The following is a 12,450-nucleotide window of genomic DNA, read 5'->3' as shown; positions in this document are numbered from 1 at the left end:
GCCATTCAATACCTTCGTTGATGACAAAAACTTCTCCATATTCCTATAAATTGACCACTCATCTAAGTGATCAAGGGCTAGACTTTGATGAATTGTAAGGAGATAATGTTAGTTTGAGATTTGAGACTATTGTAAGTGTCGTTATGCTGCCGGAATGTCATGCTTATTATGTGATGTGGATGGAACCAAAGCTGGAAGAGTGACTTCGAATCAGGCTTCATGGTTGTAATTCTTCCTTCTATTCAATAAAGTATTTACACCTTTTTCCATATGCTTATCTTGATATATGAATGCTTATATGTGTGAATGTATCTGATTCCATTTACTTGTAATCAATAGATCTTTTTCTTTGATTGGTTCTTTGTCTTTTGTTGATGTTTACAGGTACTTCTCAAGCGTGTTAAGTACAAGAAGGAGCAACAGGACCGATAACAAGGAGACAAGAGGAAATCAAAAGTACAAGTAGGTCCTCTCATTCTCTTTGTCTTATCTACTATTTATAGAAAAATATTAAAGTGCTTTAAACTGTTGTTCTAGATATGGCTACTTATCTAGGGAATTAGTATTTATCTGCAGATACCAAATTCTTCATAACAATATCATGTTTTTTATTGTTTGTTTGTTATATATATATATATATATATATATATATATATATAAGAAATAAAGACTTTTGTTTACACCTCCCTGACAACGACGCCAAAATGTTTGTTCAATTTAATGTTCTTAAATTGCTTACATAAATTATCGACCAGAGTTGGTAAAATTGTGAAGTGAAAGTGCACTATATATGCTAGAAGACTTTTTGAGTTTATTAAAATGATGATTGTGTTTATTTTAAGGATTTTCTTTATTCTTATGTTCCTAACGAAATTGATGATTTACAATTAAATTCCTACAATCAACTCTGAAAATAAAATTAAAAACAAGCTATCATGATCCTATTTAACTTACTATCATTGATTTCAAAAGAACTACTATGCAAGGTAATGGAAAAGAAAAACTACTTTGTAAATTCTACGAAAAACTTCTTTAAGATAAATTGTATTTTAGAAAAGAAACTAAAAAGAAAGTTATTATAAAATCTGTGAATAAACTACTTATGTTCTAGAAAGACAATTATTTATACTCTAAACGAGAATCACTTCTATTCTAGAATGAATTTATAAAGAATCCTATGTTAAGATCTCTACACTGCAATTAACAATTCAACTTTGAAATGATAAAGAAAAAACAGAAAGACTCCAATCTAACAGATGTATTTTCTATGAAAATAAGAAGAGTATATAGATGGTTCTATTTTAGAAAGCATATAAATGATTGAAATTGATATACAACAAAAAGAAATATTGTAAACAAATGACTATAAATAAACTGAAGCTATGATAATGAAATTCTAGAAATAACGAAAACGAAATGACTGAGCTAAACGTAAAAGGTTGAACCTCAATTGTCTACAGGGGCCCTCCACCAAAAAGCAGGTCTTAGAACTTCAATTCAACATCTAACTGCGCATGAGGTTGACGAAAATTGATTCTTCAATTAAAGAGAACAGAGTTATAAAACTTCAAACAATTATTCAAAGATTACGTATGCGCCTTGCTTTTTGTTTAGAGAGTTATATATATATAGAATCTGTGCTCAACAGATTGAGACTTTTATGCCTTATAAAACTTAAAACATTCCTATTTTTAATTCTAATCTATAACAAAGTAATAACATTTCTCTATGATTTTCTATTTGGAAAGCAAATCGGAGAGTTGTGATTTATCTGAACTCTCGTTGCTCCGCTTATCCACGTATTGACTTACTTCTTTGACTACACCACTTAACGATTTCCTTGATGATTTGGCTCAGGCGAATAGGAGGAGATCCATGAGGAGATCAATCTCCATCTTCCCATGTGCTTCTTTGCCTGGCTGGCGTACTGGTATCCGAAAAAGCATGGAGATAGCTGCAGAATCATGAAACAACTACAGAATCATATTAATTCTATAGCTATTTCAATCGTTTAACTTAATAATAAGGCTCATTAATGAATATGAAAAATAAGACATCTGAGTACCTTACCATCTCAAAATCTATAGTTCACTGCTTTATTTGAGTTGATAGTGATGATGAAAAGAGTGTTAAAAACAAAATAATCATGAGACTCTACACTCTAGACCTGCAAGTACTATAGTGGTTGGTGATCTGTGTTGATTATTGTCTCCCTTCCCATCAGATAGTGCTTCCACTCCTTCACAAATTTCCCTAGGGCATGTATAAAGCTCCTTGTCATAGGTAGGGTAGTTAAGAACTTCCCCATCAAATACTTCAGAATGGTAGCATACAAGACTTCCTCCCTGCATCAATACCGCTCCCATAGCATAACCACTCACATTTGACTCCACTTAAAAGCATTGTTGAAAGTTTGGCAATTCCATAACTGGTGCTTGATTTATCTTCTTCGTTAGCTCCTCAACAACCCTCTGTTGATCCTTTCCCCTCTAGAAACTCTTGCCACATGTCATTATGGTGTGAAGCGATGTTGCTACTACTGAAAATGAGGTTATGAATTTACTCAGGTAATATGCTTCCCTAATGAAACTCCTGACCTTAGAAAAATTAGTAGGCATCGATCCTTTCATGATAGCCAAAATCCTAGTAGGATCTATCTTCAACTCTCCTCCACCTATCAAATACCCCAGATAAACCAAAGATTGTTGTGGAAACTCACACTTCTTGATATTTTCTAGCAATTGGTGCTTCTTTAATGTCTTGAACACTTGCTTCAAATGTGATATGTGCTCCTCCCAGATAGCATTATATACCAATATATCATCCAAATAGACAATAACAAATGAATATATAAAAGGGTGAAATACATCATTCTTTAATCTCATAATGTAGTTGGTGCATTACATAGACCAAATGACATGACTAACCACTCATACCAACCTTGCCTAGTTTTGAAGGTTGTCTTCCGGGTATCTTCTTCTTTAACACAAAAATGGTGATATTGAGACTTTACGTCCAGATTGGTGAAGTATTTTTCTTATTGTAATTCATCCAGCAGATCATCTATCGTGGGAAGGGGGTACCTATTCTTGAGCAGGATTTTGTTCAACGCCCTGTAATCTATACATATCCGCTAAGTCCCATGCTTATTTATCACAATGTTGATGGGTGACCCACATGGTGATGTACTCGGTTGCATGACACCTTGTTAAAATAGCTATGACAATTGTTTCTTCACCTCACTTACTTCTATAACAAGCTTCCTACACAACCCAATGTTTGGCAATGGGGATTTCGACAATAGTTGGATCTCGTGCTTCACTTCCCTTAGGTGATAACCCTTTAGGCTCTTGGAACACATCCCTATATGATTGTGGAAACCTTTTTAGTTTATTTATTTATTAGTACACCCTCCATAGATGCCTTACCTCTTATTGACTCTTTTACAGACTAATTTTCTCTTAAAAACAATAAAACATACTTCTTGTTGGAACTGATCAATTTCTTAGCTTGGTTGGCACTTACTAGTGAAATATTTTACTTGCCTTTGTGCACATTGATGATAAATGATTTTCCATCCTTGAAGAGCCGATATTGGTTGGCTCTTCACATGAATGTTTCATCTCGCATGTACATGTAAGGACTCCCAAACATGACTCCACATACATCAAGGGGAACCACATATAGTTCTACTTCATCAATAAAATCATCACTGATAGCAAATCTAATTATGCACTGTTTGGTTACCTTCAACTCTACATACTTATTTACTAATCATAGTGGGTATGGGTTTAGATTATCACAAATTTCTAGAACCAAATTCTTGACCAACTCTAGTGAAATGAGATTTTTCTGTGATCCTGAGTCAAACAGAGTTTCAATATTTGTCTTCTTGACCTGTATATTTATATGGAAGAGTTTGGTCATTTCTTTCTCTTCTTGTTGTTGAAGGCTACATAGATTCACTTCCTTCTACATTTACGTGCAAATGATATTCTCATGCACATCCGAGCTACTTTAACCTTGGTTGCTCGAATCACTGGCCATGAGATTCTTATTCTTATTATCTTCCTTTTTGTTCTTTAGTTTTAGCTTAGGATGCAACTTCCAACACTTCTCGTTTGTATAGTTTTCAATGTTGCAGTTGTTGTTGGGATATTTGTATTGATGTGTTTTGGTTTCCATATTTTTATATTTTCTCCCTTTCTACTTCTTCTTCCCCTCATTAGAGGTGTTTTTTTTCTCCTTATGATTTTAATCACTTGAATGTGCTTTCTTCGAGCATATGTTATCTAGGTAATATGCCTATACACAATCCTTGTCCACTGATTTGGGCCTGAACAACGTCACTTGATCCCACAGATGGTGGTGTAGACCCCCCAAATACTTGAGGAGTATATATGCGTTCCTTAGGAAGATACCCAGAATTATGGCCATCTTTCTGAACATTGTGGTATAATCCAACACACTTTGCCCAGGTTTTTTGCCTGAAGTAGTGCCACCAGATCCACTGGTCCTCTACGTACTCAATAGGGTAAAAATGTGACTTAATGAGGGTTTTGAAGTCATCCCATTTAGTCACTAGAGGATTTCCCTCAATCTTCAGAGTTTCCATGTGTCTCTCCCACCATGTCTGGGCATGGCCCTCTAATTTTAGTTGCGCAAATTAAATATTTTGTTCTTCCTCAATTTGATGGATGCTGAAATGCACCTCTAGTTGCTCCAACTAGTGATTCATTTAGAGTCGATCTCACCATGGTATGGCTTGATATCGACCTTTGGTTCCATTTTAAAAAAGGGTTCTGATTGATTCACAACACTTGAACTAGGTTGATATTTTCTGGGTTCTTTATTTTGTTGGTTCTTTGTTTCTTCATGATCTCCTAACCCCCTTCTGATTTTCCTCTACATTTGAACCCTCATATTCTCTTAATATCCCAAGCTTATTTCTCAGGGCCACCATGAGGAGATTTACATTATGATTTATATTAGTGACTTGTTTTTCAGTAGCGAAAACCTCTCCTTTGCAGGATCACAAGGGTTATTCAAAGATTTGTCAGCCATGATTAGGATTTTATGAATTTTGGCCCATTCGATCTAGATATCCTACAAATATCCACAATACACTCAAAGAAACCTGCTTTGATACCAATATGATCCATAAATTTTGCGTGTATACTCCATTGGAAAGTTTGTCATATAGATCTAATAAAATTATATTTAAAATAAGAAATTCTACACTATTACAATGTTATTAGATTTATGGATTTGTAGATTTACCGTTAATAGTGCATGCATGCGAATTTAAAATTATATAGAAAATAGATAATAGAAAGGTAAAATATCACACACACATTTAACACAAGATATTCTCTAGGAAACCCTTTCGGGAGAAAAACCCAACTGGAAGGTGAGGTCACTCCGCTCTCTTTCTCTGATTGGAAATATGGTTGCGAGTATAAAGAAGTATGGCCTCTGGCCCGTGGGATGCTACAATGCACAATTTATCTCTATGTTATCTATTTCCTGTCCCCCTTGGCTATTTTTTTGTTCAGCTATGCTAAAAATGTACTTGAAAGAATCAAACCTCTTTTCCTCTTAGTGGCTCAGTTATAACACAACCTGGTAGCCTACTATTGGTTAGGTTTGACTACCTCAAATCTTAACTAGAGTTACAATATAGACTCTTCTAGAGTATTATACATCATAATCATGTGGCTAGACCATTTTTCATGAATAATGGGGGTTGACATGGCATCCTCTTGAATTGTGGTGGTGAAAACAGGAAGGTCAATTTCTGAGTGGCATAACTTTCGCATATGAACTTCGTTTGATGTGATTCTTGTGTCGATGGAAATATTTTTATGTTTTGAATAGGAGATTAAGGTACAACACTAAAGTGACAAATTATTACCCCCAACGAATATTGTTTGATGCCTCAAAACATTACCGAAAGGTTTCAGACCTTGTTTTTCCAAACTGGGTCACGCTAGTAAAAACAGTCCCATGCACTAATTCCTTCACTTTTTCCACTCTAAAACCATCGAGAAGAATTAAAAATAATATAATGATCCAATCCATATCGCTAGTCATTAAGCCCATAATGTCAATTAATTCGTAATGTTAAACCCTAAAATAAAATAAAAAATTAGGCAAACTTTAAAAACTCCTAAAAACCAAGATTTGGAGAAAAAAAGGAAAAGAAGGGTAGACAAACTTGAAAAAATATTAAAAACCAACATTTGGACAAAAGAAGAAAGACGGACTTGAAAAATGCTTAAAAAATCAAAGTTTGAAACAAAATTTCTATATTTAATAGATCAGAAGATTTAAAATGTCATAATTTATTCCACACTACTTCTAACCAAATTGTTTAAAGAATTGGACACATTTATAGAGTTCCAAGAACAAAGTCTGAATTGTCGTTCTAGAATTTCCCCCTTCATTTGAGATATTTGGAGGCACCTTGGGAAAAGTAGAATGGAAGATCACAAAGCATAAGGGAAAGCATATTTGACTTGAAGGGTGAATCAATAAGTTTGGTTGGGTATTGTTGACATATTTGTTTTGATTGAATACACAAGGGAACTAGCTCAATAAAAATCCTAATCGAGATTGTGCCATTACTTTTTTTTTTTTGGTAAGGTTAGGCATTCTTCATTCCATATGACAAAACAAAATTACAGCATACTAAAGTTCAGGCGGCGGGTCTACCCGCAGGAAACCAGACCGCCACCTTTCGGCTTTGAAGCCTGACCAAAATTTGAAAATGTTTTTCTCCTTTTTCCTGTCATAACCATGTTTTTGCCTATTACTGACTAAGCTAACTTCAGGACACAACCAGACACAGTTCTGATTTATCAACATTTAAAACAAAAAGAAAAGACTCAGCTCAGCTAGTCCTCGTTCGACGAGTTGACTGGGGCAGGTGTTGAGGCGTTGGTGCCAGGCTTCAGCTGCTTCTGCTCCATGGCCCATTTTAGGTCCAGCAATGTTTGTTCCATGTTCTTCAACAGTAGATGGTTTCTTGCTACCTGGACTTGGACGGCTGCGATCTCGTTCAGGAGAGTGGTCTTGATATTATCCGCTTCTTTCGCCAGCTGGCTTTTGAGTTGCTCCTCTGCCTGCTTGCGTTCCTCGTCCTCCTCTTCGCGGACGGCCTGATTCACCTCCATAGCCCGGCCAACCACATGCTTCATTATCCAGTACTGCTGAAGCGTTTTATTGAACAGGGAGTTTCTGCCTCTTGTAGTTCCTGGGTCCGGGATCAGATCCTCCCAGTCTTCGCGGGGGATTTCTTTGTTATCACTGATATCCCGCAGCTCACGCTCCCACCCATTGATTTGGGAGCGGATCTCCAGAGGGATCCCAGCCATGTACGCGTTTATCATGTGCATGGTCTTTTCAAAGTCTGGCTTCCTTCCCCTTTTGCTCAGTTGGCTACTGGTGCCCTCGTCCCGATTCTTGGCAGGTTTAGCCTTCCTCGGTGCCATCTTGCCACGGGCCTGGTGCTTTGAAATTGTATGCGCTTGTCTACCACCTTTTCTTTTCGGAGCCTGAGAAGGAGCCAGGTCGTAGGGTCGCACTGTCACCTTTCCATTTTTTTTCATGGTTCTTACTTAACTGAATGAGCATTCCCTCTGTCCCCTCAGGCATATGTTTGTTATGAACCCGCTGTCCTGCCAACCGGGCCTCCACTTGGCCATTTAATTTTCGGACTGACAGCCCTAGATCCCTACCTCGGGATGGGGCGTGACTTGACTGCCCTGCTTCATTCGTCATTACTCCAATATGCTCCTGGCTGCTCCTGCCGTAACTGCTCTGTACTCCTTGTGCCACTTGGCGTCCTTCCCCTGTCATTTATCCCAACTTCCCAAGCTAACTCCAGATCCTTCCTTGGTGGTGTATCGTGGCTCGCTTCTCCTCCGTTTCCACGTCCTGTCCTACCTTGCCCCGTCATCTGCCCGAGTCTATCATTCCGATGACTGCTGTCCTTTCCCACGGATGTGCTGTCCATTCCCATCCACTGTGATCTTTCCCCATAGCTACTGCGTGCCGCCTGATCCTGGTCGTTCACCTCAGGCCTGTCTTTACCACCTTTGTTGACGTCTAGCAATTGTTGAAGGCTAGCTCGCTCCTCCGGAAGTAGTTGAGACAGACCTTCACTGTCGATTTCTTTGCCTCTGTTCCGACTGCCCCAGTTCGCGAGCCAGTCCGCCGGTTTGTTTCCGGAGCGTCTAATGTGAGAAGGAATTAGGTAGTCGATTTTAGGCAGGAGCTTCCCGATTTCTCCCACAAGCCATGTCGTTCTCCAGCTCTTGCTGATTTTGTCCGCTGGTTGTTGTTGCTGTAGCTTCCTGACCATGTCGACCACCAACTTCGAGTCCCCCTCAATTTGGAGTCGCTTGTAGTTAGCCCGAAGAGCAATTTCCAGACCACGTTTTAAGGCATGTAGTTCGGCTTCGTTATTTGAGGCTTCCCCGCAGTCCATCGCGAAGGTTCGTAGAGTTTTTCCCCCAGCGTCTCTGAAAACTCCCCCAATGCCAGCCTCTCCCGGGTTATGTTTTGCTGCGCCATCGAAATTAAGCTTAATGAATCCCTGCGGGGGGTGGCGATACTGGTTGCTTTCCACCACTTCCCTGGTCTGGTCTGATCCTTTGACACACCCATTTAGCATACTCTGGTTTACCTCAAGTTTTTTCAGGATTGCCTCCTCCATTTGCGACGCCTACCAGTCTTCTTCTTTCCAGATTTCCGTTAGGATTGTTTCACGTATGTTCCTGGTGGTTTGTTCCCATATGGCTACTGGGGTTCTGGATTCTGCTTTGAAGATTGCCCTGTTTCGTGCTTTCCAGATGTTCCATAGCAGGAAGCCGATAGAAAGGAGCCATGCTCGATTGACTACCAGATTTTGGTAAGGTTTTTTTGGCCAGTTTGTTATGGTGTTTACTATGTTCCTGTAGTTTCTGTGGTGGCACTCAAACAATCTGAAGTGACTTTCCCACAGGGAGTTGTTGACTGGGCAACGGTTCATCAAATGTTCCATTATCTCTTCTTGGGAGTTGCAGAGTACGCAGTGGGATGGACCTTGATGCCCTTTCCTCTGCATCTGGTCCCAGGTAAGCGCTCTACCGTGTAGTAAAGTCCAAACAAAGAATGAAACTTTCGGCCAGTGTTTGATTTTCCAAAGATTTTTCCATTGTTTGATTTCCGGCTGTTGATTTTGATTGACTTTTTGGTAGTAGGCTTCTGCTATTGAGAAATTGCCTTGAATTCGTTTACCCCATCTAAGAATGTCGGATCCTGTTTTCCTTGCTACCTTACGAGATGCCATCTCTGTGTAATACTCACTCCATCTGTCAGTTTCTGGGGCCCCTTCCCAATCCTCTTTCTGTTTCCAATTGCGCCAATATCCTTCTTCGTCTGGTTTCCAAAAATTGCCGACGGTTGTTGCCTTAGCCTGGGACGTGAAAGCGTGGATGTCGTGAAGGTTGTCCTTTTGGATGAGTCTTTCACGTTGCTGCCAGGATTCCTCCCAGAACCTGGCCTTGTCCCCGACTCGTATTTCCCAAAAGCTGTGATTTCTTATCAGGTCTTTGTTGCCCCTCGCCAGGTTCCAAATCGCGGAACCTCTAATCTTCGTGTCACTTCTCAGTCTTCCTTCGGGTTCCCCTACCGCATCGTATTTTCTTTTCCATATCACCTTCCATAGGTCAGGGCCTCCCTGGGTCCACCTCCACCAGAGCTTTGCACCCATGACTTGGTTGAGGACGAAGGGGTCTCGGAGCCCTAAACCGCCATCTTTGGGGAGCCGACTTAGCCACTCCCAAGAAATTAGGGCCCACTTTCTGGATTTGTTGGTGCCCTGCCATAGGAATTTTTTGAACATGGTGACCAGCTTTTGGCTTGCTGTCTTTGGGATGGCTTGGCACGAAATCTGGTAAATTGGCATAGCCTGCAGAACAGCTTTCAGAAGGATTAGCCGGCTTGGGGCATTCAATGAGCGAAAGGTCCAGTTTTCCATCTTTTTTCGGATTTTTTTTGTTAGAAGTTCCCAGTTGGCTGTCCTATATTGATGCTCATGCACCATAATGCCCAGGTATTTTGACGGGAAGGTTCCGATGTTGAAGCCCAGAGTGCGCTCCCAGAATCTTTGCTAAAATCAGATAGAGTTTTGATGACGCCTTGGGCCTCTCTCAGCGTGGCTTGACCATACAACATCACATCGTCTACGAATTACTGGTGTGAAACCGGTGTGTCATTCCCACAGATTCGAAGACTCTTTAGCTAATCCCTGGAGACTTGAGCCTTAACCAACCTACCCAGGCCTTCCGCAGCTAGTATGAAGAGAAAAGGAGACAGGGGGTCTCCCTGCCTGAGCCCGCGGGAGGGAGTGAAGGCTTCGGAGGGGGTGCCATTTAACAATATTGACATCACGGGAGTGCCAACCATGGATAAGATCCAGTTTATCCATCTTTGGTCAAAGCCATAGGCTTTTAGAATTCCTTCCAAATATCCCCAGCTAAGGCGATCAAACGCCTTAGCCAAATCAAGTTTAATAAGCATACCCAGGTTGCGGGAGTTTTTTAAGGAGTGAATCACTTCTTGGGCCACGATGATGCCATCTGTGATATGGCGCCCTTTGACAAAGCCTGTTTTCTCTGGGGCAATGAGATCCGGTAGGATCCACTTTAGCCTGTTAACCATGACTGTTGCTAAAATTTTATAAACAACATTGCAAAGGGAGATGGGTCTGAAGCCCTGCGGTTCCTCCGAGCAGCCATTCTTCAGGATTAGAGCCAGGAATATGGCATTCAGGCCCTGGTGCATGCTCTTTGAACACCTGGATTCCTCCACTATGTCTAGCAGGTCATTCCCCATAAAACTGCAGGCCGCCTGGTAGAACTCAATGGTGAAGCCATCAGGACCCTGGGCCTTATTTTTCAACATTTTGTTAACTACCTCTTCAAGTTCTTCCTTGGTGATTACCCTGAGTAGAGCTAGGTTTTGGTCTCTAGAGACTTTCTTAGGGATATGATGGAAGACCTTGTCTATGTCCTCAGATCTGTTGACATTTGGCTCAGTGAGAATACCTTTGAAGTGATTCACCAAGAGTTGTTCTATTTCTGTCTGTTGCGTCACTCTATTTCCCTGACTGTCTTTCAAGGAGAAGATTCTATTGTGCTGGCGGTGACTCAGCATTGCTTTATGGAAGAATTTGGAGTTTTTTTCCCCCTCTTTTAGCCATTGGACCCGGGATTTCTGCTTCCACAGAATTTCCTCCTGCTTTTGTCTTTCTTCTAGTTGAGTGATTACTCTGCCTTCCTCTTCAGCCAATTCTTCATTTCGGCCTTCCGAGATGATTTTCTGTTGTATTCTTTCCAATATGGACTGAAGTTTGCCTTGCTCCTATTGGATATTGCCGAATTCTTCCCTGTTCCACTTCTTTATTTTTCTCTTGATTTCTTTGAGTCTGAGCTGAAAGGAGTGCATTTTGCTACGGCCTTCCTTTCCACTCTTGTTGTCCTGCCACCAGCTCCTTACTTTGTCTATGAAGTCGGGGGCTCTAAGCCAGAAGGACTCGAACCGGAAGGGCCTCCTTTTATTCAGATTGTTCAGGGCTATTTCAAGCTTTATTAGCCAGTGGTCGGACCCTATTGAGGGTAGGATGGAGGCTTCGTAGAAGATGTCCAGCCCAATTATGTGTTCTGAGACTAAGAATTTGTCTAGTCTTGAAGCAATTTGTTTGGTCCCACCTCTTCTATTATTCCAGGTGAATTTCCCGTTTATGGTTGGGATATCAACCACTCTTAATTCTGTTTGAACGTCTCTGAATCTTTCCATCTCCGGGTCTTCTCTGTTTATGCCACCTTTTTTCTCTTCTCTGGAAGTGATTAAGTTAAAGTCACCAGCCAGGATCCATCTCTGCTCCTGGTGCATATTTCTGAGCTTTGCCAACTGGTTGAGGAATAGGCCTCTATCAGCACGGGTATGGGGCCCGTAGATAGCCGAGATTGCCACCCATTCACTTTGCCCTATGAGCCTGAATCTCCCTGTCAGGATTCTTGGCATACCTATCCACCAGTCGGCTAGGACTTCTGCTGGATTCCAGATAATTACTATCCCTCCTGCACTCCCTTTGGCATCTATAGTTACATGTTCATATCTCGGTTTTATTTTATTGAGAATTTCCTCCATCTTTTGGCCTGAGATTTTAGTTTCTTGTATTAGCATAATTTGGGGTTTGTCCTTCTTCAGTCTTGCTGCCAGATGTCTCTATTTTCCTTTGCTATTTAAGCGTCTAATATTCCAAGATGTCAAGATCATTGGTTAACTTGGGATAGGTTTTGGAAAACTGCTGATAGCGGGACTACTCTCCCTGTGTTGACTAACATTTCTCCCATGAGTTGGATGGAGTCCTTAAGGTTTTTTCTTCCTCTTTTTTCCCCC

At 40.5% G+C, this 12,450-nt stretch overlaps 1 protein-coding gene across 1 annotated transcript; it reads right to left on the bottom strand.

Moving 5' to 3' along the window:
- Positions 1 to 11,409: 11,409 nt before the first annotated feature.
- LOC149170121 (uncharacterized) lies at positions 11,410 to 12,198 on the bottom strand. The gene has a single exon (XM_089425452.1). It carries the CDS (start codon positions 12,196 to 12,198, stop codon positions 11,410 to 11,412), a length of 789 nt encoding a protein of 262 aa, XP_089281578.1.
- Between the last annotated feature and the right edge of the window lie 252 nt (positions 12,199 to 12,450).

The sequence above is a fragment of the Pinus tabuliformis genome, chromosome 4_2, assembly GCF_031772625.1.
Source record: "Pinus tabuliformis cultivar Carrire ecotype Pingquan chromosome 4_2, CPIR1, whole genome shotgun sequence".
Classification (NCBI taxonomy): Eukaryota; Viridiplantae; Streptophyta; class Pinopsida; order Pinales; family Pinaceae; genus Pinus; species Pinus tabuliformis.
This window is presented reverse-complemented; position numbering and strand designations above follow the sequence as displayed.